At 36.8% G+C, this 25,967-nt stretch overlaps 1 protein-coding gene across 1 annotated transcript in view; it reads right to left on the reverse strand.

Annotated features, from left to right (window-relative positions):
• The window catches only part of PRELID2 (PRELI domain containing 2), an 89,268-nt gene extending 63,529 nt beyond the window's left edge, over positions 1-25,739 (reverse strand). Inside the window, exon 1 of the mRNA XM_043980963.1 lies at positions 25,540-25,739. Within this exon, the coding sequence (XP_043836898.1) occupies positions 25,540-25,614 (75 nt within the window). The 5' untranslated portion in view covers positions 25,615-25,739. The remainder of the gene's footprint in view (positions 1-25,539) is intronic.
• Positions 25,740-25,967: the final 228 nt, after the last annotated feature.

The raw sequence follows: 25,967 nt of genomic DNA on the forward strand, positions 1-25,967 counted from the left end.
AAGTGACTATACAAAGTAAAGAATGGGCCCTAACTAAGGAACTGGTCCTAGGAAAAAATCACTGATCCCAGTCTCACCCTGGCTAATCCCACCACACTCCTACCTTGGAAGGTTATTTCTTTTTTTTTTTTTAGTGAGGCAATTGGGGTTAAGTGACTTGCCCAGGGTCACACAGCTAGTAAGTGTTAAGTGTCCGAGGTCGGATTTGAACTCAGGTACTCCTGATTCCAAGGCCAGTGCTCTATCCACTGCGCCACCTAGCTGCCTGGAAGGTTATTTCTTGACAAATTAAGGACCAGAAAAACTCTCACAACCCATCCCTACTCTTTGCCCTGTTTATATATTGTGTCTTCAAAGCTTGTTGCTCATAAAGCATGGTTGTCTATTTTATAACTTTTTTTAAAAGAGTATTAGAGAAGATCTAAGTTTGAGGTCTGCTCTGATATGTATAACCTATATCACCTGAGACAAATCACTTAACCACTCTGTCTGTTTGCTCATCCATAAAAATAAAGATAATACACTTTACCCTAACCTTGAAAGATCAAGAAATGAACAATGTGCTTCCCGCTTTCACAGGGTTGTAGTAAGGAAAGTGTTTTGAAAACATTTAAAATGCACTATATAAATGAGTTATCTATCTCATCAGCAACAGCATCCATCAACAGCAACAACATATCAGGGAAGGGAGTTTAATGAAGGAAGTAAATGTCAAAGAATGAGAAAGAATACAATAAGGAGAAGATACAAGACAAACTTCACAATTCTACTAAGGATAGAATTAATTCTACTAACAGTACAAATAAGTCTTTGCAGCACTGAAAGCTCACAACATTCACCCAAATTGATGACTAAATTTTACAACTGCAATTTTTAAAACTAAATAATTCCCCCACTAGAAAAAGTTGCTTGGATCCAAGAAGTCTCTTCTATATGAGTTTTGAAAGATACAAAATGGCAATAGAGGTCAGAATCCTGGCTTCTCTACTGACCAAGTTGCATTACTTTCAGCACTCAATCAATAACTATTATTTAGGGCCTACAAGGTGCCCTACACTGTGCTAAGGGACTGGAAACACAAGTACAACAAATAAAATAATTCTGAGTCATAAGGAACTTATATCCTTCTGGGGAAATTAAGAAGTACATATAAAATTATATACAGCATAAATGTAAAGCAAATAAATACAAATGTATACAGAGTAGCTAACATAAGGTAGTTTGGGAGAGAGAGTACTACTGCCAGTTAGAGGAATAAGGAAAAGTTTTATGTGAAAGATGCCAAAGGAGATAATATTTGTAAAAAGTGCTTAGCACAATGCCTGGTACATAGTAGTCACTATATACATGATTATTCCCTTCCCTTCCTCTTTCTATTCCCCACTAGAAGATAGTACTGGAATAGCATCTTAAAGAAAGAAAGTGACTCTGAGATAGAGGTAAGCAGAGTATACCTTCCAGACGTAAGGGACAGCAGTCATTTCCCTCTCTGGGCCTCAGTTTCCTCATTTGTAAATTGAGTGGTTGAAACTACCTCAGTCACTGAGATCATTTCCAGTTCTGTCATTCTATGTCCTTAGATCTCTGCCAAGTCTAAACGTCTATGTTCTATTTTCTAAGATCCCACATAGCTCTAATATTCTAAAATTCTATAAAATCTGTCTATGTCATACAATGCTATTCAGAAGGTCAACATTCTCTGACACAGTGAAAAAGATTTAGTTGTATCATACCATATTGAGGACAATTATTTTACATGGACCATTCTGAAATTTGTTCAACTCCTCTGAAGAAAGTGGGCAGGAGGGGAGCATAAATAATTATAATAAGATAAACAGGGATAATTAATGTACTACGGTCCATAGAATTTCCATTAAAATTTGGGATGTTAAAAAAATGAGGATGTTAGAATACATATGCCAAGTGGATATTATAAACACATTGGTTTTTGAAAAAAAAGGGGGGGGATTATTAGACTAGATTATAAAGCAATGAAAGAAGCAAGAAAGGTAATCCATCACTCAAGAAGCATAGCAATAATATTATTATCTGAAGCACCTTTGAAATTCTGATCATTTCTCTGGGTTACCCATCAGTGAAATTCTAGCACAGAAAAGCAACCCAAACATTTGACTGTATTTGGTTGGTACTTACTAAAACTTCAGATTAATTTAAGAACCAGAGGAAATCATGAAATTACATTTCATTATACACTCAGGTCTCATGCATAACATGATGTTTGAAATAACAAAATTAAAATCAGAATTTCATTACCACACAACACTGGGAAGCACATGCCCTAGTCCAATCATTGGCAGAGATTCAAGTCATTTTGCTACATAAATATTTTCAAAAAGCCAACTATATTAATTGGAAATGAAACAATTTTCCACACAATAAAGTAAAAAATAAAATTATTCAGGTTTATTTTAATGTATTCACCAATAGCTAAATGAAATGATCTGTCTTTCATTCTACAGTATTTTTAAAAGTTAGAAATTATAGCACTGTATACTCCCAAAATTGCATGAAATGATCTGTTGCCATCTTGTGGTAACTTGAATACTTGAACATTACCTAGATTAAGGGAAATTTATCTGAGAGCTGATAATGAAAGAGAGGAGGCTTGGAGATGATGTGGATATGCACATATAAATATGTGATCATTTTACAAAGAAATTCTTTCTATTACCTAATATCTACCAACGACCAATAATATAGTAGTCACCTGGATTGATGTGGCTTCTATTGAATTAAAATTCTTAGTATCTCAAATGGGTTTTTTTTTTGTTTTAGAATTTCATTTAAGATTTTAAGAAAATTTAAGAATTTAAGAAAAGATAATGAACATGATCACTGTGTTACGTTGTCAGATTCAAGAAACATGGTAATATATGAAAGTATACTGTATTTGTTTATATGTATGAATGCAGAGGGTACTGTGTATAACAGTGTATCACATGCAACAATAAATTAAAAGTGGGGCAGCTAGGAGGCTCAGTGGATAGAGCACCAGCCCTGGAGTCAGGAGGACCTGAGTTCAAATCCGACCTCATACACTTGATGCTTACTAGCTGTGTGACCCTGGGCAAGTGACTTAACCCCAATTGCCTCACTGAAAACAACAAAAACAAAAAAACAAAACCCTAACAGTAAATTAAAAGTAGAAAATCTTTTTTCCTATAAGTGCTATAATATAACAAATTATGGGAGTTGATATCATTACTTATTTAAAGTAAATAAGAATGATGGGCAACAAATTATACTTTGTATGAATACACAAGTATAACAAATGTAGAAAGAAGCATATAATGTCATGGTTCTTCATACAAAGTAAACACTTGATAAATGTTAATTGGTTTATATCAGATTATATAACTAACTTTTTTTTGCATGTGTGTGTGTATGTGTGAGGCAATTGGGGTTAAGTGACTTGCCCAGGGTCACACAGCTAGTAAGTGTTAAGTGTCTGAGGTCGGATTTGAACTCAGGTCCTCCTGACTCCAGGGCCAGTGCTCTATCCACTGCGACACCTAGCTGCCCCTGTATAACAAACTTTTGAAAGACTATATTCAATTCAATGATGGGGAGACAAAAACAACATATCCCCATCATTTCTCACTGCATTACTAGCATAGAAAATTTGCATAATAAGCATTCAAATGCTTATTGAATGAACACATGAACTACTTAGGTTGAAAACTAGCATTTTGTGTAGAAAAGAACTTATTTTAAGGAAAAGGTTTAGGAAAAAAGTGGAGATCTTAAAAAGTCAAAAGTTCACAGGAGCCGAAAGGAAAGATCTAGACCCATTTTCACATTGCAGATGAGAAAAGTGACAATCTGAAAAGTACAATGAAATGCAACTACTAAGCTGAAGAACTAAGTGGTGCAGTCAGCAGAATGCTGGGTATGGAGTCAGGAAGATCTGAGTTCAAATTCGACCCCCAGATACTTACTAGCTGTGTCATTCTGGGCAAGCCACTTAACCCCTATTTGGCTCAGTTCCTTGTCTGTAAAATGAGAACACACTGGAAAAGCAAATGACAAACCACTTATTACCTTCGCCAAGAAAACCCCATAGACAAGTCCATGGAGTGACTCGAGAGTTGAACAGGACTGAATGACAAACCTGGTTCCTCTGTCTCCAAATCCAGTGCTTTTCCTACTTACTATATAACACATGGCTTCTTTTTTTTTTTTTTTTAGTGAGGCAATTGGGGTTAAGTGACTTGCCCAGGGTCACACAGCTAGTAAGTGTTAAGTGTCTGAGGCCGGATTTGAACTCAGGTACTCCTGACTCCAGGGCCGGTGCTCTATCCACTGTGCCACCTAGCTGCCCCTATAACACATGGCTTCTAAGTTTTTTTTTTTATTTTAAGGAGAAAAAACAAGAATGATTAGAATAATAATGTCCTGTTTTGTTATTTAAATGACAAATTTAAGCACTTTAAGAAAGTAATAGTCTAGTATTCCTAAATGTATTCTAAATATCAACTATTCAAAAACCTGAAATTCAAAGAATCTTCCCCTGAAATTGAGGTCAACTATTATCATAAAATTCATTGTTTACCCCCTTCTAAGTGTAGTTTTCCAAGACTTTAAATAATAGGCTATACAAAAAATGGTGGTTGACATTGTAATGAGGCAGCTGAGGCTGGATAGCCCTGCACACAGTATGGTACAGTTGAAAGAGAAATGGTCCTGGAGTGAGAGGACCTTGGTCCAAATCATTACTATTAACACTGTGCGACATTGGGCCAGACATTTAACCTCACTAGGACTCAAATTTCCTCATCTCAGCCAATAAATATTAAGTACTGTCAAATAATTAAAATATAGCTTTTGTATCTGCCTGCCTCCTACAAACAGATCAGAGAAATAATGTTTAATTTATCCTACAAATTAATAAACAGATCAGAGAAATTACAGCTTATATCTCCTACAATGAACCAGATCAGAGAACATGACATATCTGCCTATCTCCTACAAACAGATCAGAGAACTAATGTTTAATTTCTCCTACAAATCAGAGACAGACAGAAAAAACATACTGGTCCTCCTACAAAAACAGACAGAAAAAACATAAATGTCAGTTTAATATTTTATTGTCCCAAGAAGAAAGTTAACAAAACATGATCATGTGGAGACTTCCCTCCCAAGAGAGAAGCTCAGAGAACTCCCCGTTTCTGAGGGTATATTAGGTTTTAGTCCACTGATTACAGGGCGTTGTCTGTTTCAATACAGAAATCAACCCAGAAGCAATAAGTAGTTTAACAATGTCAGTTATAACAAGCATGGAGGAAATACAGAAGCATCATGATAAGGCTAGAGGATTCCAAAAAAGGGTTTTGCAAGGATGAGGAAGCTCAGATGTTACCATAAGATAGGGACTTAACTATCCTGAGGGAAAAGAAGGTACTAGGTAGGGTCTTTTATCTGCTAGCTATCTGGGCTGAGCCTGGAGTTCAGTTGAAGGCTATTTTGCTCCTATTACTCCTATTAATCCAGGGCTTCATAAAACTCCTTTTGGGTAATAAGGTACCTCCATCAAATCCAGGTGATCCATATATTCATATTAACAGTACCAACTTTTTTGCCCGGCATTTTGCTAAGCACTGAGGATACAAAGAAAAGCCAAACACAGTTTCTGTCTTTTTAGGATTTTAGCTGGGATGTGAAGGAAGCCAGGAGGCAAAGATGAAGAAAAATATTTGAGGCATGAGGAACAGCCAGAGAAAAGGCCCAGACATGAGAGATGGATGGAATGTCTTACCTGAGGAAGAGCAAGGAAACCAGTGTCACTGAACTGAATTGTGAATGGCCTTGGGAAGGGGAGATTAGAAGACTGGAGAGGTTGAGGGGGGCACTAGGTTACGAAGGGCTTTAGATTTGATCCTGGAGGTAACAGGAAACTACTGCAGTTTATTGAGTAGGGGCCTGAAATGGTCTAACAGGAACTGAATCACTCTAGCAACTGAATAGAGAGTATACTGGAGTGGAGAGAGACTTGTGGTAGGAAGATCAACCAGCAGGATCTTGCAATAGTTCAGGGCCTGAACCAGATGAGGGCATGAGCCAAGATAGTGGCAATATCACAAGAGAAGGGGGAATGTTGTAGATATGCTGTAAAACTGAAACCCAAAAGGCCTAAGCAACAAGTTGGATATCAGGGGTAAGAGACAATAAGTTGTAGATGATACCTGGGTTTTAAGCCTGTGGGACTGGAAAAGTGGTGGTACCCTCAATAGTAATGGGAAAGTTCATAAGTGGACAAGGTTTGGGGATAAAGTCAATGAGTTTATAGTTTTGGACATGTTGAGTTTAAGATTTCTCTGGGTGAATCAGTTTGAGAAGTTCAATAGGCAACTGGAGATACAAAACTGGAGTCCAGTAGAGAGGTTAGGGTTGGATAAGTAGTTTTGAGAATCATCAGCATAGAGATGAAAATTGAACCCATGCATGCTGATAAATCACCAAGTAAAATAGTATAGAGAGATAAGAAAAAAGGGCCCAGGACAGAAAGCATGGTGGAACATCCACAATGTAACGATTGGAATGACACCACCTGCTAGAGAGCTACTGTAGGAAAGCTCCACCATGAGGAGAAGGTGTCTGAGGGCAAGCCATGCGGTCAGGTCCTTGGTGTCAGGAAGTGACATTTGTTCATGGGTGCTATCTGTCAAGGCTACTAGCCAATTAGCTTGGAGATGTATGTGCATGTGAATGGGATGTTGCCAGTTTCACAGGAGGCTTGTGGGATGAAGGAAGTGTGGCTCACCCTCTTTTGTCTGGACTCTCGTGGAGAGTGGAGCTAAAATGCACTTTCCCTTTGATAGATAGATGAATCTAGGCCTCTTCCTCTCTCTCTTTGCCAAATTTTTATTCTCTTTAATAAATGCTTAAAAGTCTAAACCCTTGCTAAAGTTTCTAATTTATTGGCGACCACTCATTAGATATTTTAGACAGACTAGCTAGAATTTTAGCCCCTTACAACAGTTAGTGGCCATGATTTGGATGAAGATCTAACAAAATAGCATAAGAAAGAGAAGTGAGATAGATAGGAGGGAAACCAGGAAAGAACGAGTTTCCTGAAAATCTAGAGAGAAGAGAGTATCAAGAGAAAAAAAATGATGGACAGTAGCAAAAACTGAAGAAAGGTCAAGGATGAGGATTAAGAAAAGCTCATTGGATTTGGCTATTAAAAGATCATTGGTTACTTTAGAGAGAACAGTTTTGGTTGAATGATGAGGTTGACAACAAGATGGCAGAGAACCAAGAGTAAGAGGAGAGGGAAAAGAACTACCTATTGCAGACAGCCTTCTCACCAAAAAGCAAAGAAAATATGGGATGATAGTGGGATAGAAGGATCAAGGGAAGGTTTTTTGAGGTTGAAGATGACATAAGCAAGTTTTTAGGCAGAAGGGAACCTGACACTAGACAAAGAGAGATTAAAGGTAAGTGACAGAGTGGGGATGATAAAAGGAGCAATCAGTTGGAGGAAACAGGATGGAGTGGAATTATTTGTTCAGGTAGAGGGGTATACCTTGGCAAGGAGGAAAGCCACCTCTTCATATGAGACAGGGGTAAAGTAGGAGAGAGCAGCAAAGGACATTTGAGTGATGTGAGATGAGGAGGGGAGAAACGGGAACTCTTGGCGAATGGCCTCAAATTTTTTCAGCAAAATACGAGGCAAGGTTCTCTGTTGAGAGAGAGGGAAAAAGGGGAGCTATGAGGTTTGAAGAATGATTTTTTTTAAAGTTTGGAAAATTTGCTGTGATCAGTGGGATAATGAGTTCATTATGGAAATACAAACGGCTTGCTTAGCAGCAGTGAAGGCCCAGGTAAAGGCATATGACATAAATTTGTCTTAGACCCAGACACAGTCAGAATGTTTGCATGACTTTCTCCTCCTTTTTTAACCTGTAAAAGTTAATTTTACATTAGAGCCAAATCAAACATCAAGTAATAAGAATTATAGAGAAAAAAATTCTTAAAATATCTCATTAGAATCAGTAAATATTTAGAGTTGCTATCATTTACTGAGAAAAACAAAAAATATCAATGCTAACCCAGCCTACTCTTCAATATGCTCCAGTTGTTTGAGAGATAAAGTTATACTGGTTATCTATTTTTTACAAAGAAAAAAATCAGCCTATACATTTAAAGATAATCTTCATCAATCTAAACATTTAAAGATAAGTTCAAAACAGCTCAATTGAACTCCTCACCAAGATGGCTACCTAAACAGTGATGGACAGATCTGCTCCTTCACATCTACCCAGGAAAAACCTCAAAATTTGTAATGATCAAGGAAGCCAATGATAAATTACAAATTACTTCTTCCTAACAGAATAGTATATAGATAAATGATATATAGATGATAGGTAGATAGATGATAGCTACATACATAGATACATAGATAGATAGATAGATAGATAGATAGATAGATAGATAGATAGATAGATAGATAGATAGATAGATAGATAGATAGATAGATAGATAGATAGATAGATGGTCCATGATCACATAAGCAATTGGAACAGGGAAAGCTTATGGCAAAGCTAGTGTCAGTGTAGGCAAAGCCAAAAAACTCTTAGCAAGACCAGAGATAGTACTCAGATACATGTATCCTGCAGTGTTCTGCATCTGGAAGCATCAAAATCAGCTTTCACCTCTTTCCCAGAAAGCCCCAGAGTGGGCAACTTGGAAGTCCTAGAGAGAAGGACCAGCAGAGTTCAGAACACAGGACAGCCCAGATACCCAAGGACTCTGAAGTCCTAGCACTCTATTCAGAAATGTCATATTGACCTAGAGGTCAGCATAAGAATCCAGATGACCAAAAGTGCAGCAAAGGGAAAACCTGGCCTTGGCTAAAATCCTCAAAATTTAAGAACAAAAATGGGAGATGAGTAAACCAAAGAACACATCAACCAATATTTTTAAATTGCAGATCCAGATAATAATAGCTAACTTTACATAGTGCTTACTATGTGTCATGAACTGTGCTAAATATTTTGCAATCATCTCATTTGAGCCTCACAAGCACCCAAGAGGTGCTATTATAAAAAGTAGTAAACTTTACTGGACAAACTCCTTGAAAATTAGATTAGAACAAAAAGAAATCACTCAACTTTTTAAAGCACCTACTATGTGCCAGCCATTGTATTAAGCACAGGGGATACAAAAAGAGGCAAGACAGTCCTTGTCCTAAATGAGCTTACAGTCTAATTGCGGAGACAACATACAAAGAAATATTTTGAAAACAAGACACATACAAGATAAATAGGAGATAATTAACAGAGGGAAGGAGCAACTAGGTAGCACACTGGATAGAGTGCCCAACTCAGAATCAGAAAGATTCATCTTCCTGAGTTCAAATCTGGTCTCAGACACTGTCTACCTATGTGACCCTGGGCAGGTAACTTAACCCTATTTGCCTCAGTTTCCTCATTCCTAAAATGAGCCAGAGAAGGAAATGGCAAACCACTCCAGTATCTTCACCAAGAAAACCCCAAATGGAGTCACAAAGTAAGACATCACTGAAACACTTAAAAAACAACAGAGAAAAGGCACTGGAGTAAAGAAGGGCTAGGGAAGGCTTCCTGTAAATAAGATTTTAGTCAGGACTTAAAGGAAGCCAGAGAGGTCAGTAGTCAGAGCAAAGGAAGGAGAGCACTCCAGGTATGAGGTAGAGCCAGAGAAATGCCAAAAGAAGAGAGATGGAGTTATCTCTTTTGTATAACAACCAGGAAGTCAGTGTCACTGAACCAAAGAGTATATGTCAAGGAGTAAAGTGTAAGAAATCTAGAAAGGTGCAGGAATGTGGGGGAATGACTATGTTATGAAAAGTTTTAAATGTCAAATACAATTTTGTATTTGGTACTTAAGGCAAAAGAGAGTCACAGGAGTTTATTTGAATAAAGGGATAACATGCTCAGATCTGTGCTTTAGGAAAACCACTTTGGAGACTGAATGGAGGATTGATTGAAGTGGGGAGAGACATGAGGCAGCAGACCCACCAGCAGGATATTGCAATAATCCAAACAAGGAACCTGTGCTAGAATAGTGGGTGTGTCAGAGGAGAAAAGGAAGTATACTCAAAAGAACTTGCAGAGGTAAAATTTACAAGGCCCTGGCAACAGCTTGGATATAGGATTGAGAGTGAGAAATACATAATGACTCCATAAGACAGTAAGAAATATCATAACAAAATCAAAAGATTGAAAAATAAGGTTTCTCACATCAAAAACCAACTGACCTAGAAAATCAGGAGAGAAAATTTCAGGACTCTCTAAACATTGTTCTAGGACATTGAATGCTCTGAAAAATTATGATTTTTTTAAAAGCCTTGACACTACAAGAAAAAAATAATACAAGCATCCAAAAAGAAGCACTTCAGATACCAAGGAATCACAATCAAGATCACACCTGACCTAGCAGCATCAACTAAAATTGAGAGAAGAGCATGAAATACAATATTCTAGAGGGTAAAAGATACAAGCTTACCAGGAAGAGAAACGCATCTTGCAACACTGATAAGTCTTAATGGAGGAAACAATGAACTTTTTTTTTTTTTTTTTAGTGAGGCAATTGGGGTTAAGTGACTTGCCTAGGATCACACAGCTAGTAAGTGTTAAGTGTCTGAGGCCGGATTTGAACTCAGGTACTCCTGACTCCAGGGCCAGTGCTCTATCCACTGCACCACCTAGCTGCCCCCAACAATGAACTTTTAATGAGACAGAGGACTTTAAGAATGCCTGATGAAAAGACCAGAGCTGAGAAGAAACTTTGAAATACAAGAATCAAGAGAAACCTATAAAGATAAGTTTATTTGAGCAATTAGAAGGAACTGTATGATATTGTACTAACATTCTACTATAGAGAAAAGCAAGCATTCCTTTTAGAATGCTCATATTCTCACAAGGGGATTTGAGGGGATTTAATAAGAAAAATCAAAGGCTTGGGGTAGATTGGTTCCATTCAAAGAGTTTTAAGAAGAGAAAGACACACTATTTGCTGTAGAAAAATATCAGTTAAACTCAAGGGAAATTGAGGGGAAGGGAATCTAGCAGGGAAGGGAGGAGAGAATATAATTATTGTGTCATAAGCAATGGAGAAAGAGTTTCATAATCCTGGGACGTATAAACTGATGTAGAAGGAAGTGAGCAGAACCAGGAGTATAATTTATACAAGGACAAAAGTAAGTAGAAAAAACAACTTTGAAATTCTAAAGAACTCAATATAATAACCAATCCAGTCTCCAGAGGACTTATGATAAAGCATATTAGCCATCTCATGATGAAGAAGTAATAAAATTAAGGGGGCAGAAAAAAAACATAAATTTTTTGACATGGTCAGTGTGTATATTCACTTTGTTTGACTGTGCTTAACTTTCAGCAGGATTTGTTTTCTTTTTCTAAGCTTTGTGTTTGCTTACTTGGAGTGCGTAGATGAGCAGTAATGATGATGCCAAAGAGAGAGCCCTAAAATATTTCTGAAAAAGCACAGAGCAGAACAGGAAGTTCAGAGAGACAGGCAGTAGATCTTTGAGAGTAACAAACGGAATTTATTATATACTTTTTGAAGAAGTGGCAGTATAAGGTAATGGCATGGTGAGTAATCTTTTTGTGCGCTGCTGTTTAGATGAAAATGTTCTTGTTGGGTATTCGAGTACAGAACCAAAAGAAAAAGAAAAAAAATTGTGGGTTTTCTGAAAAAGAAAAACCTACTTTGATTCAGAATTTGTGATATACTGGAGAGGAAAGCTGAGCTGAAGTTTATCTTTATCAACAAAGGACTTGTTAAAGAATGATAATATAGACAAAATTGCCAACGAAATATTTACTTGTTAAATCTTATGTTCCTTTGTATCACATACACATATGCACACGTTTCCACATACATATACAGCAACTAGCACAGTGCCTGGTAGAGAGTAAGCATTTAATAAATGTTGAACAAATGATTCTGAAACATTAAAGAAATAATAATAATAACTATCATTTATAAAGAGCTTGACATATGCCAGGTATTGTACCAAGAGCTTAACAATTATTAGCTCATTCAATCCTCACAACCACCCTGGGAGGTATTTGCTATTATTATCCCCATTTGGCAAATGGGGAAACTGAGGCAAATAAAGGTTAAGTGACTTGCTCAGGGTCACTCAGCTAGGAAGTGTCTAAGGATAACTTTGAACTCAGGTCTTCCTTAGCCCAGACCCAGTGCTCAACCCACTGTTACCTAGCTTCTCCCACTTATATAAGTATAAAAGTATCCACTTATATACCACACTGTAAACTCTCATTTTTTAACATGTTGATCATCAAAATTCTAAGCTACTCATGAAAACAGGACTTCTATTATATAGCACTATTAGGCTATTTTGAACGATTATACAGTAATTTCACTGTTTTGTGAGTCCTATTGTACTCACTTAGCTATTCATCTATTATCCCTTACTCTCTTTGTATGAAATATTTACTTGCTTTTCTATTTATATGTGTCCTCCATTTTTATAGGCAGTTGGTGGAAAAGGCACTGGCCCAGGAATCAAGAAGAAAGACCTGAGTTAAAATCCAGCCTCAGTCATTTACCAGATGTGTGAACCTGGGCAAGTCACTTACCTTTTGTCTGGTTCAGTTTCATCATCTGTAAAATGGAGATAATAATGCACATTTCCTATGACTATTGTCTAGGTAAATGTGATAATACTTGTAATGTACTTTGAAAACTATAAAATGCTATATACATGCTAGATATTGTTACTGTTATTGTTGTTACAACACTTCTGGTATACAAATCATAGTAATAGACTACAACTTCCTTATGATGATATGTATATTTCCATTATCCTTTAGGTCACACATAATTTTAGTTCTTCTGAGATCATGCTACAACACGATTTTTAGACAAAGCATAAACAGAAGAATGCTGGCATTTTTAGAAAATTGGCTTTTATTGCAGGGAACAAATTGGAATTGCTGAAAGTACTTCATGACTTTCAGCTTCTGTACAATTCTTGATCTAATTAGCTGCCCATCTTCAATACCTGTCAAAACTCCATGTGGTACCTGAAAGTCCAAATGTATGTCATAATGCAGACATTCAGCATTTACTTGGTTTTTCTCGATGAATTAACAAATGGATGTCTCTTAAAGAGTCATGGATCCCGATGAGGGCCCTACATTATTCTGAGGATTTGTGAAATCAGCACAATGTCCTCTACAAACAGAAATATGTGGCAAACCTTATTATCTATGTGGAACACCTCTTCTGCTCTTGAAGGCAGTGGTAAACCCCTTTGATGAGCATGACTTTCCCTATTTTATGTCTTTCTTGATGATGATACGCAGAAAATCACTAAATCAAGTTGTCTGTGATTGCATCCAAGACATTTTTTATGATCCCAATAAGGTATGAGACATTTTGTTAGAAAGGGGGATTTTAAGATTATATTTAGCTACAAAGAATTAAAACTTTTTGTAATGAGTAAACAATGACCACAGCAAGACCTCAACTTATCTACACCAGTGTTTCCTAACCTATGAGCTTTGTATCCTATCATGTGGGAGAGAGAAGGTTCAGCAAAGAGTTATTACAAAGGATTCTTAAATCCATATGCACATTAAGTATCACTTGTCATTTTAATTTTACTCATTGACAACAAAATATGGTGTAATAATAAATAAGCAAACCAAATGTTTTGAGACATTTGTACATATATATGCTCTGGGACTAGGGGGGAGTGATGTTCTGCACCTGGGATTCATTAGTATTAGGAACTCCCAATAGACTAACTCCCTCCACTAATGCAGATCAGTGATGTATATGTAACTTAAAGAGAGTTGGCAGAGGCAATAAGACGTTAGTTGGTTTGCCCATGATCACACAACTAATATGTGAAAATGGCAGAACTAGAATGGAGGCCTTCCTGACTCCAGGCCTAGCCTTCTATTACACTATACCATTAATTTATTTATTGTTACATTTGCAAGTTTATGTAAAAGATGTGATTAATAAAATCCAAATTAATTTCACAGCATTGCTGAATTCATAGTTTCTTATCATGTGCTTTCTCAATTAACAGATAATAATAGTATAACTTTCCTGCAGATCTATGAAATTCTTTTTAACATTTCAGGGTCCTAATGTTCAGGAATTATGACTCTAGACCTCTCAGTCAATTCTATAACTATGAAGATGCAGCTGAGGGTAGAAAATCTTTTTCAAAACCCTACCTGTGTCCTTCTCTTACTTTTATCATGAATATCCTCAATACAACATAATTAGTATCAAAGTAACAAAACAAAGGAGGTAGAAACTTACTGAAGTCTTTTCAGTTACCTTTTAAAAAATAATACTTTATTTTCCTTTCTTTTGAAATCATCTTCCCTTTGGGATATTTAGGAAATTTTCCAACTTGATCCCTTAGTGTCTTTAAAATGTTGACACTTCTATCACACTTTTTTTTTTCCTGTACATAAAGGGTGGGGTCAAAATCACAACATTCAGAACTAATCTAGGTATATTTATCAGGTAAGAAGAGATGTCAATCACCAAATGCAAACAAGCCTTGGACACCTCCCTAGGTCCAACAGGAATTCTATTTGGATTAATTGAAATTATAGATTTAATTGGATCTGATGATGGGGCAACCCCTTCCCAATCCTACCCCCAAGTACTCTTTTCTAAGGAGGTTGGCTGATGACCTCTCTCCTGGTTCCCACTAGCTCAAATCTTAGATTCCAAAAAAAAAAAAAGTTTAATAAATTAAATTAAAATAAAATAAAAACAAATCTTAGATTCCAAATAACTAAATGGTTTCATAGAGGCCACAATAGACATGAAAAAATCATTTGGTGAATATGAAGAGACTTCCTATTATTCCTAGAGAAGTGTCCAGGCTTTTTTCAAACCAAATGAACAACTGAAATGTGTTTTTACTGGATAAATGTAACAAGACTAAGTGGGTTCGTGTGATTTTGACCCTACCTTTACAATTAATCAGATCCAGTTTTTCTTCAGAAGGGTCCTTTCCTCATATTTATCTGTGTGCTGGAAAATGTTTAATAAGCAGCTCTCCAGAAGAAAAAAAAAATAACGTGCATATGACACACTTTTAAGTTTAATCTGCATTGTTAACATTTTCTTCATCACTTTCTTTGGTCTAGACAATCAACTAAACAATAAATAACACTATTTTTAAAGTTTGCAAATTTCTAAACATTGCACCTTCTAATAGTGTGTTGGCTAGTTTTGCTGACCTGTTTTTTTAATTTTCCATAGATCAGTCAATAAACATTTATTATGCACCTTTGATATGTCAGGCACTAAGCTAAGTGCTAGGGATATAAAAAGGGGCAAAAGATAGTTCCTGCCCTAAAGGAACCTACAATCTAATGGGGGGCAGGGACCACATAAACAAATAAGCAAGCTATCTATAGGATAAATAGGAAATAATTAACAGAGGAAAAGCATTAGAATTAAGAGGAGTTAGAGAAGACTTCCTGTAAAAGATGGGATTTTAGTTGGGACTTAAAGGAAGCCAGATATGTCAGTGAGCAGAATGGAGGAGGGAGACCATTCTAGGCTTGGGAGACAGCCAGAGAGAATGTCCAGAGTCAGAGATAGAGTGCCTTGTTTGTGGAACAGCCAGAACACCACTGCCCCTGGATCTAAGAGTACATGTCAGCGAGCAGGTTGTAAGACTCAAAAGGTAGGAGGGGGCTGGGTTATAAAGGGCTTTGAATGACATTTGCTCCTGGAGGCAATGGAGAGCCACGGGAATCTGTTGAGTAGAGGGGCTATACGTTCTGACCTGCATTTTAGGAAAACCACTTTGATGGCTGAAGGGAGAATGGATTAGAGTGGAAAGAGACTTGAGGCAGGCAGGATCCCCCTCCCCTCCAAAGCAGGTTATTACAATAATCCAAGCATGAGGTGATGAGAAACTACACTAGAGTAGTGGAGTTGTCAGAAGAGAGAAGGGGGTATAATCCAGAGATGTTGCAAAGGTGAAATTGACAGGCCTTGGCAACAGTTTGGATATGGTCAGGAAAGAGGGAAGGGTGAGGAGAGATAGTGAGGGGTTCAGGATGACTACAGGTGGAGATTGTTAACTCCTCTTTAACTTAGAAGTTAAGTCATTTGCTTGTAGTGAAACAGCTAGTATTTACTAAAAGTAGTATTTGAACCTAGGTCTACTGTAGGTTCAAATACAACTCCTCTGTTTGCCATTTAAAGTTCTTCATAACCTAACCCCACCCTACTATTTCAGCCTAATTTCACATTTCTCTCCTTTCCACACTCTATCATTCAGTACAACCAGCCTTCTTGCTCTTTCTCTAATAGGGCACTACACCTTCCATCACCATACATTTCCACTGGTTATCCTCATGTGTTGTTTGAATGCTCTCTCTTCTCATATGCACTCTAGGGAAGACTTAGTTCAATCCCTTCTGCATGAAACCCTACATGTATGCATGCATGTATTCATGTGGGGGGGATATGTATACATACACATATGCATGTTGTCTTTCCAAGTAAAATATAAGTTCCTTGAGATCAAGGATGATTTCATTTTTGTCTGTATCCCATCCACAGAAACTTGTAAAGTGGCCCCACATGATAGACATTTATTAAATGCTTATTTATAGATCATCAGTACATGAAGTATCTGTAGTTTCATAAATGCAGAAAATTATCTATCAAACATAAGGACCTATTACTTTGCCTGAAACATAAGCTAAGTGATTAGCATAAGGTTAAACCAAGTTCTCTTTCCCTCTCTTTCTCTCTCATTTTCCCCTTTTCTCTTCCTGCTTCAGTCCTTCCCCCTGCCCCTCTCCATACACATGTATGAAAAGGGAAATATTACTAAGTTCCTAATCAACTTTCTAACTAGAAATGGAAATACCATTCATAAATGCCATTTATGTGCTTAACTATAACTATTCAAACAATTTCTTCTAGCATTTACATTTTCCAATAAGATTAGAGCTTTGGGTCACTGTATCACAGGAAAGAAATTATTTTAGCCTTTTGTATGTACTTTATTAGAGCTATCCAAATTACATATGTTATTTAATCCCAAAGCAATTTAAGGTTGAAATTATATGTCACTTTACCGCTAAAGAGTAATATTCGTCATGTTTCTTTTGTCCATGTAATAATAAATCAACACCAACAACTCTATAGGAAAAGTCTTATCTGGCCTTTAATTGATATATAAATAAGAAAACTAACTCAACACAAAGGCCCTCTGGGTCCCTGGTCCTCTTTACTGACTTAATAGATTTCATGTACATGAGATTTGAGAAGCAGATATTTCATAGTACATCCCTCCCTCATTAGTTCTCTCTGATGCCAATTCCTAAAAGGCAAGCTCTCGTTAAATACAGTCATTTGAGCTCACCAGAGATGCTTCTGCTGTACAGTTATAAGTCACTTACCTAACTTTGTAAAACTCTTTGTAAATGATTTTAGAGAGAGAAACAACTATAAGTAAGATGGGAGAAAGAAGAATGGAAGAAAAAGAGAAGCAAAATAGGAGAGAGAAAATCATTTTTTTTAAAAAGCCGAGACTACTTTAGGCTCTAGCCCAGATGAACACCATAGTTCATTCAATACATTGTTTTTGGTAGCATGAATCCATTCATGCACTAAGAATCAGCTAAAAAAAACCATAATATTTGGGGAGCAATTCATTGTTTGTTTGTTTTAAAGATACCACCTAAACTTTTAATGCATACACTGTCTTTATGTGAGTGATCTGTTACACACAAGTGTAAATAAAGAAAGTTAATGCCTCTGAAGGTTTTAAAAATAGTAGTGCATTATGACTTGTGAGGAAATAACATACCAGAAGCCACAGCACAAGATACTATTTAAAATACAACTTGCGCAGTATTTAACAACTTCCAACATCAGGATAAAATAAATCAGCTTCCCAAAAGTACAAATAATATTTTCCTAGATGCCAATATTTTCATATAATCCTCACAGGATTCCACTGAAAAGAGAATGATGCCACCTTACACTTATTCAAAGCCATAAAATTTTCAAAGCTCTATCCTATAAATTATAGTGCCTGGAAGCCAGTAGGTACTTAATGAATCTCTATTGAAACTGAATTGGCATTATCACATTTGGGCCTCACAACAACCCTCTCAGATCATGAAAATATAATTCTCATTTTATATATGGGGAATATGACTTATTCAAGGTCACATATGTTGTCCTTGTTAGAAGCAGGACTAGAATCCATGCCTCTTGATGCATACTTCAGTGTTCTTTTAACCAACCCACAAGAAAATTACCACTCCAAGTAAATCCTTTCAGATTACAACAAAACTCTCAAACCTTTAAAGAATACAAATGTTTCTTCTTCTCTATGGGTCTGTGTTCCACAAGTTAGAAAGGACTGGTTTAAACTAATTTTCTCTGAGAAAAAATAAACTGCAAAATTATACTGTGTAATAAACTAAGATTGGTGGTTCCCAGCTATTTCAAGTCTAAGGAACCTATTTAAGTGTCCAAAAATTTCTCAGGCACCAAACACAATAGTAATTATACTATTGGTATCCATTGTTATGAAAATATATCATGGTAAAAAACTACTGTAGATTCAGTAAACTACTGAATTGCAATGAATTTGTGTTTTATAGCACCTAGATATATTTATCTGCTAAGTATTCATTGTAGAAAATATGTTTGCTTATTCATTATCCTAGTCATTACACGTTTTCTGGTGACCATTCTTGGGGCACATTTTTAGGATTAATCCCTTTCAAAGAGTTAATGTCTTGCAATAACTTCTTCCCCCAATTGCCACAAACAGTCCATAGCCCATAGTTTAAGAACCACTGACAAACTAATTACCCCTAAGAAAAGACAATAACTGCTAAGACACTTTCAAAGTGCCCAAAGAGTAGAGAAGACACTATGCAAGGAAGCCAAGAGGGAGTTTTACAAGACTGCACCTTGGCCAAGACAAGGACAAAGAAGAATAAATGTTTCATCCATATTTACTACCATATGCTTTGCTTTCAGCAGTTTTTTAAGGAATGGGTAGGGATTTGCACGGTTCTATCTCCTAGACTTTTTTGTAATCAGGTAGACACTTTCTGAAAATGATTGGCCTACTTTGAGATTATAGCCTGTACTTGTGGAAGAAGGCAAAGCTAACTGGCTCACAAGGGGATCCAACCCCTGCCCTCACCTTTATTAGCACTGTACCCTACTGAAATAGAACAAAACAGAATATGGAAATAAGAGACAGGAAATTCCCCAGAGAATATGCTGATGTTTTTAACTATAAGAAACACACAGCAATTACTCAAAACTCTTTAAGACTGTGTAACGGATGAACCTTTATTTATCACATTGGCATGCCTCAGTTAAAAAATAATCCCATGCATAAAACCCCTCACTAGCAAAAACAAAATTGGGAGGATTAATGATTTACATTACTAAAGAATCTACTTTTCAAAAAGCTTTATTTAAGCTTCGTTACTATGTCTGACACAGTATAAATGAAATTCAACACAATGTAATTCAACAATTCAATTCAAGAAGCATTTACTATTAAGACACCTTTAAGACTACTTTAAGACACCACCATTCTTCCAGTCCCACAAGTTCATAAAGTGAGTATTAGCCTCAACTCCTAATTCTTCTTCACAACACACATCTAATAAGTTGCCAAGTCTTGGTCATTTCTAACTCTACAACTATCTACTCTGACCCCTTCTCTCTATTCATAGAGCAGCCACCTTAATTCAGGCCCTAATTCTCACTTAAATTATTTCAGCAGCCTTCGAACTGGTTTCCCATCAAGTCTCACCACACTTCAATCACTACTCCACACAGCTGCCAAACTAATTTTTTTTTTTTAGTGAGGCAATTGGGATTAAGTGACTTGCCCAGGGTGATACAGCTAGTAAGTGTTAAGTGTCTGAGGCTGGATTTGAACTCAGGTACTCCTGACTCCAGGGCCCGTACTCTATCCACTGCGCCTCTTAGCTGCCCCCAAACTGATTTTCCTAAATAGAGATTTGACCATGTCACTCTTCCATTCAATAAACTCTAGTGGTTCCCTATTGCCCCTAGAATAAAATATAAATGCTTCTGTTTAGCTTTTAAAGTTTCATGACCTGTATCCAATCTGCAGAATCATTCCAGCTTCACAGAATGAATAAGCAATTAGTAAGCACTTAAAAGCATTGTACTTAGTACTAGTGAAACAAAAACCAACGTGGAGCCATCATTAATACCCATCCCATACTCCATGGTGTTCCAGCCTATCTTTCTCTCTGTTCCTCACACTTGGCACTCAATCCAGTCTCCATGACTTGAAACTGACTTTGTCCCACATCTGAAATATGCGTATTTCTCCCCATTATCACCTCAAAGAACATCTCTCTTCCTTCAACACATAGCTAACACACTACTTTCTATGTGAAATGTTTCCTAAACCACCCCCAACTGCTAGTCCTCTCCTTCCCTATCTTGCATTTATTTGTAATTATTCTTCTTGGGGGGGGGGAATACAACCATGAAAATAATAGCAGGTTACATAACAACATTAATTGCTAAAGACAAAATGACAGAGAACTTCTGTGCAGAACTTGGTAATATCCTCCAAATCAAATCAACTTATATTCTGATAGTTGGTGACCTCAGTGCAAAAGGATAGAAAGCTGAGGATAGGAAGAAATATATAAGAAAATATAGTTCCAAAAAAATAAATGAAAGGACAAAAACTCATAGATTACACAGAAGCCTTATTTCACTTTTATCAGGGATTCTTAACCCAGAGTCCATTAACTAGTTTAATATTTTGAAAACTACATTTCAATAAAATTGATTTCTTTTGTAATTCTATGTCTTATTTTGTGCACTTAAAAACATTATTCTGGGGGCAGCTAGGTGGCGAAATGGATAGAGACCTGAATTCAAACCCAGCCTCAGACACTTGACATTTACTAGCTGTGTGACCCTGAGCAAGTCACTTAACCCTCATTGCCCTGCAAAAAAAAAGAAAGAAAGAAAAAAGAAAAAACAAACAAAAAAAGATAGATAGATAGATAGATAGATAGATAGATAGATAGATAGATAGATAGATAGATAGATATAATTCTGAAAAGGGGTCCATAAGTTTTATCAGACTGCCAAATGGGTCCAAGACACAAAAATTTAAGGACCTCTGCCTCTTTCATGAACAATTTCTTTAAAAAGTAAACACAAAAACAATTGAAAAGTGCTGAACAAGATGAGCACCAAATAACATTATAAAAAAAAATGAAACTTACTATACTAAAACAGGCAGAAAAAAAACAATGTCGATATGGGTGTTATCAGAGTCAAATGCCTGTGAACAGTCTGTCCATGGACTTATCTCAGGTAAAACCAGAATTTATAATAAAGAAGAATAGTAGTAAGTAAATAGTAGTAAGTAAATGTACAATTTAAAAGATTTAACCCAGAATTATTTAAATAAGCTATTGAAAATAAAAAATAGAAATGGACAACAGAAATAAGATCAACACTCACTATAATAATTTCATCCAGAAGCTAAACCAATATAATTTAACTGCTACAACAAGGAGACCAAAAGACCCCAGAAAGTACCTTAGCAGACATTTGACTTGCTAATTAGAAAGATGGCTGTCAAAGGCAATACAAATTAGAATATAAACTAGCCTGTAAAATCTTACAAAGAAAGATGATAAATAATTATGAACAGTCTCATAAAGCAGAGACAAGCAATGGAGGATAAAACCTGTCTTAATAAATCAATCAAAAAGCATTTAGTAAGTGCTTATTATATGCCAGGAATTGTGTTAAAGAAAGATGGGCAAAATACCTAATAAAACAAAGTTATTTCAAGGGCATTCAAGGATAATGGGGAGAGAACTACAAACAAAAGAAAAAATAGAAAATATTTGCAAAAAGTATTATTACAAACAGTTTTCTTAATAAAAAGATAATATGTCTGGCTTCAGACACTTGACGCTTACTAGCTGTGTCACCCTGGGCAAGTCACTTAACCCTCACTGCCCTGAAAAAAAAAAAGATAATGTGATCACCATATTTGGATCCTAGCATCACAAATGCTCAAGTGCTTAAAGTATCAATAAGTCAGTCAATAAATATTAAGACCCTTCTATGTGCCAGGCACTGTGCTAAGTACTGGGGATACAAATATGAAAGATAGTGCAAGGATTTTATAATCTAACAAGGGAGATAACACACAAAAGGAAGTGGAAAACAGGGGAAAGCACCAGGTAAGGGGAGTATGATAAAGAAGTCCAAAGGAGAATGGAGAGGTAGGAAATGAAGAGATGGCTGACCTGAATGTCCTTCTTAAATGGAAGTTTGGGGAGGAGCTTTTTGCTCCTCTCTCTAATCAAAAGGGCAAAGAGTACACTGCTGAGGTCTGAGTACCAAGGCTTATTCAATCTTGCAGGATGATTAGATTCCAAATGAACCTCAGAGAGAACTTTACAGAAGAATGAGAAAAATTATTATTAAATAACAAATTATTGGGGAGATCCAGGGTTTTTCCTTCCTATTTTCTACTAGGTCAAAGCAGCATCTGAAGGGCTTTGCTGATAAGGAGACTGGATTAATTTTCTCCTCAGTTTTGTTCAGACCCCACCCAAGTATGGAAGCCCACAGTGTTCTGCTCAGACTTGGAGGAGGGGAGGGTTAAATCCTTTGTCTAGATTGCCCAAACCTGGGCAGGTGGTTTGAGAGTAAGAGTGACATAATCAAAGTGACTGTCCCCCAGGCCCTCACTATAATGGATTAGAAAGGTAGACCTTTCATTCTAATATTCATTCTTTTCATTAGAAGAAATGACACTAAAGGAAATAATCAGATTGGATCAAGTATATATTGGATTAAGAAGATATAAAAAGTATAGGGAAAAACCCGCAGATTCTATTGCTACCAAAAGAAAAAAAAGTGACCAAGAAAACATCAACATCTACTGACCTATATGCTCTATCTCCCATCTATACCAAATCTTTATGAAGGTCATTTATATTTGATTTGAAAGCGTACTCTAGGGGCAGCTAGGTGGCTCAGTGGATAAAGCACCAGCCCTGAATTCAGGAGGACCTGAGTTCAAATCCGGCCTCAGACACTTGACACCTACTAGCTGTGTGACCCTGGGCAAGTCACTTAACCCCCATTGCCCTAAGAAGAAGAAGAAGAAGAAGAAGAAGAAGAAGAAGAAGAAGAAGAGAAGAAGAAAGCCTACTCGATGACAGTATTGTTAGGGAACAAATAGACTTTTGCAACTATTTAACAAGGGATCACATCTTTACCATCTCGAGTGAGTGAAAAATATGGAAAATATAGGGTGTTCTAAAAGAATTTAATACTACACTAAGACTTTTGGAACTTGCTGTATAAGATACTATTGCACTTGTTTACAGATTGGGGAAAAAAGCATTAGACTAAATAAAACATTGTTTCATTGTTTGAGTCTTTTTTACAATAAGGTATCTCATCTATGTATCTAGATCATTCAGGATTCCTTGGAAAACATAATAGAAATAACCCTGTTAAAGCAGGCAAGGCATAAAATTGGGATATGTATGCTCCACAAAGATATTTACTGATGTGATGGAGTAGATTGAATGTAGGATCCTGATTGAGGAAGGATTACAAATAAATGGAGAGGTCCTTCAGATACTTGTTTTTGGATTTCTTTGGTTTTTTAAATGTCTATGTTGATTATATCAACCTCCTGGAAGATACCAGTAATTACTCTAAGGAGTTTGACTAATTCATTAAGAGGAAAAATCAAATGGATAAAAAATGTTAATTGCCCAAATTTCAACATGCATCTGAATGGATGGCCTATAGAGCTTGTAGAACAATATGCATATCTAAGCCAAAATAAACAATTAACTAAGCTGAGTTCAATGAAAAGGTGGAACAAGCATTTATTGTTTATCATGTGCCAAGTACTATACTAATATTATCTCATTTGATTCTCAAAACACCTGAGAGGTATTATCAACATTCCCATTTTACTGTAGAGGAACCTGAAGCAAACAGAAGTTAAGTGACTTACCTAGGGTGACACAGATAGTAGTATTTGAACTAATATTTGAACTCAGGTCTTTAGGACTCTAGGCCCAGTACTCTACCACCTAGTCTCCACTGCTACCTATCACAATGTTAGAAGAAAACAACAAAGAACTCGAGTGTCAAGTAGACCCTCCATTGGCAAACTTTTGGGAGAATATGAATCACAATCACACAGAGTACACAAGCATGAATACATTTCAATCTATATGATTAAAGAATTTCCCAAATCAAGAGATCACAGATTCAATGAAGTATTTGCATATATATTTTCTTTATATTTATTCTGTATGTTCTTTGCTCCTCTTTTAAAATGTAGACTCCTAGTGAATAGGTACTTGTATGCCCAACAACTAACATTGCCAAACAGATAATGTAGTAAATATTCAATAAATGCTGATTGATTTTGTTGTTGTTGTTTTCTTATGAGCAGTGGAATGAAAAATAAGAAGACCTAAATATGCAATATGTGCTACTAAGGAAGTGTGTGATCTTCAGCCAGGAACTCCATTGGTTCTTTACCTTGGAAGGCAATTATAAAAATAGCATATTGTTCTCTTAAGGTTCTTCACATTAAGCTAGGGCTATTGATCAATTAACAGGAGAGTGATAGCCCTGGGGAAATGATGGCAGACTAGGTAGGGTAACTATCCTTTATAGAAGTTTTGACGGGATTCCTGGATGAAGGGTCAGTATGGGATGGTGTAACAGAAAAGTAAAAAGAAAAGGTTTCATGAAATCACTTCTAAAGACTCTTCCAACTCTAAATTCCATGGCCCATACACCACAGAGGTAAATGAGTGCAAAAAATAACAGCTATTCAGCTATTCATTTTACCTTCTGTTCCTTCCCAGGAACACTGTCCTCTCAGTCTCCAACTCCCCAGTGGAAGGCCCCAAGAGCTTCTTTCCTCAAAAAGTTTTGTGGATGAGTGAAGACTCAGAAGCTTCCTTTATTTTCACCACAAGGGCAGATGCAGATTTAAAAGGAAAAAACCTCCGGCAGATAAGATACAGAGCCAAGACCTCAGGAGTTTCTCCTCCATTCATTCATTCACTCATTCAGTCAACACTTATAGACACTACCCCTATCTCGGGGAACTTGAGTGTAGAACTTAAGAGTAAGACACTTATGCAAATAAATATACAAAATAGAATATGAAAGTCCCTATGAGGTATAATCATAACACTGTGGGACTTCCAAGGAGGGAATGATCACTTCCAGTCCCAGAAAGAAATAAAAAGGGGACAGCATCTCCCAGCCCCCTCTATTTGACAGTTCAGTTTGGGGAAGAAGGCAGGAAGTGACTGACAAGGGAACGAGCTTGCACATGGTCACATAGCTACTATGTATCAGAGCAGGCAGAAGTAACACCCACAGTCCAAGGGAGGACAAAGAAGATCAAAAGGATAAAAATTGCTACTTCTTTACCTTTCTGAGGAAGCTAGACACCACTTGCTCGAATGGGTATCTGTATACTTGGTGTACATCCACAGTGACTCCCATTTCTGGCTGGAGATGGTCCCTCTGGGCCAGCCAGTCGGTCCTTCTCTGAGTCCCACAGGCCCTGCCTGCTTGCCTGCCCACAAGCCTCCCGGGCTCACAGTCTGAGCCTGCAGTGCAGCCACGCTAGTGGCTGAGGGCAAGTTCCTTTTGTGTTTTTTTTTCCCCTTCTTTTCAAACTTCTAAAACTTTATTGGCTCCTTTAAGAAACAATCCATCAAGACTACTCTGCTCCAGGCCGAAGCTGGGGTGGGCGGACCAAAGAAAAACTGAAATCAGGCTTAGCGGGATTTGTGCCTTTTCCTAACCCCTGACTCTCAGAGGCTAGAGACCAGAACGGCCCAGCTCTTTTCTTC

Source organism: Dromiciops gliroides, chromosome 2 (genome assembly GCF_019393635.1).
Source record: "Dromiciops gliroides isolate mDroGli1 chromosome 2, mDroGli1.pri, whole genome shotgun sequence".
NCBI lineage: Eukaryota > Metazoa > Chordata > Mammalia > Microbiotheria > Microbiotheriidae > Dromiciops > Dromiciops gliroides.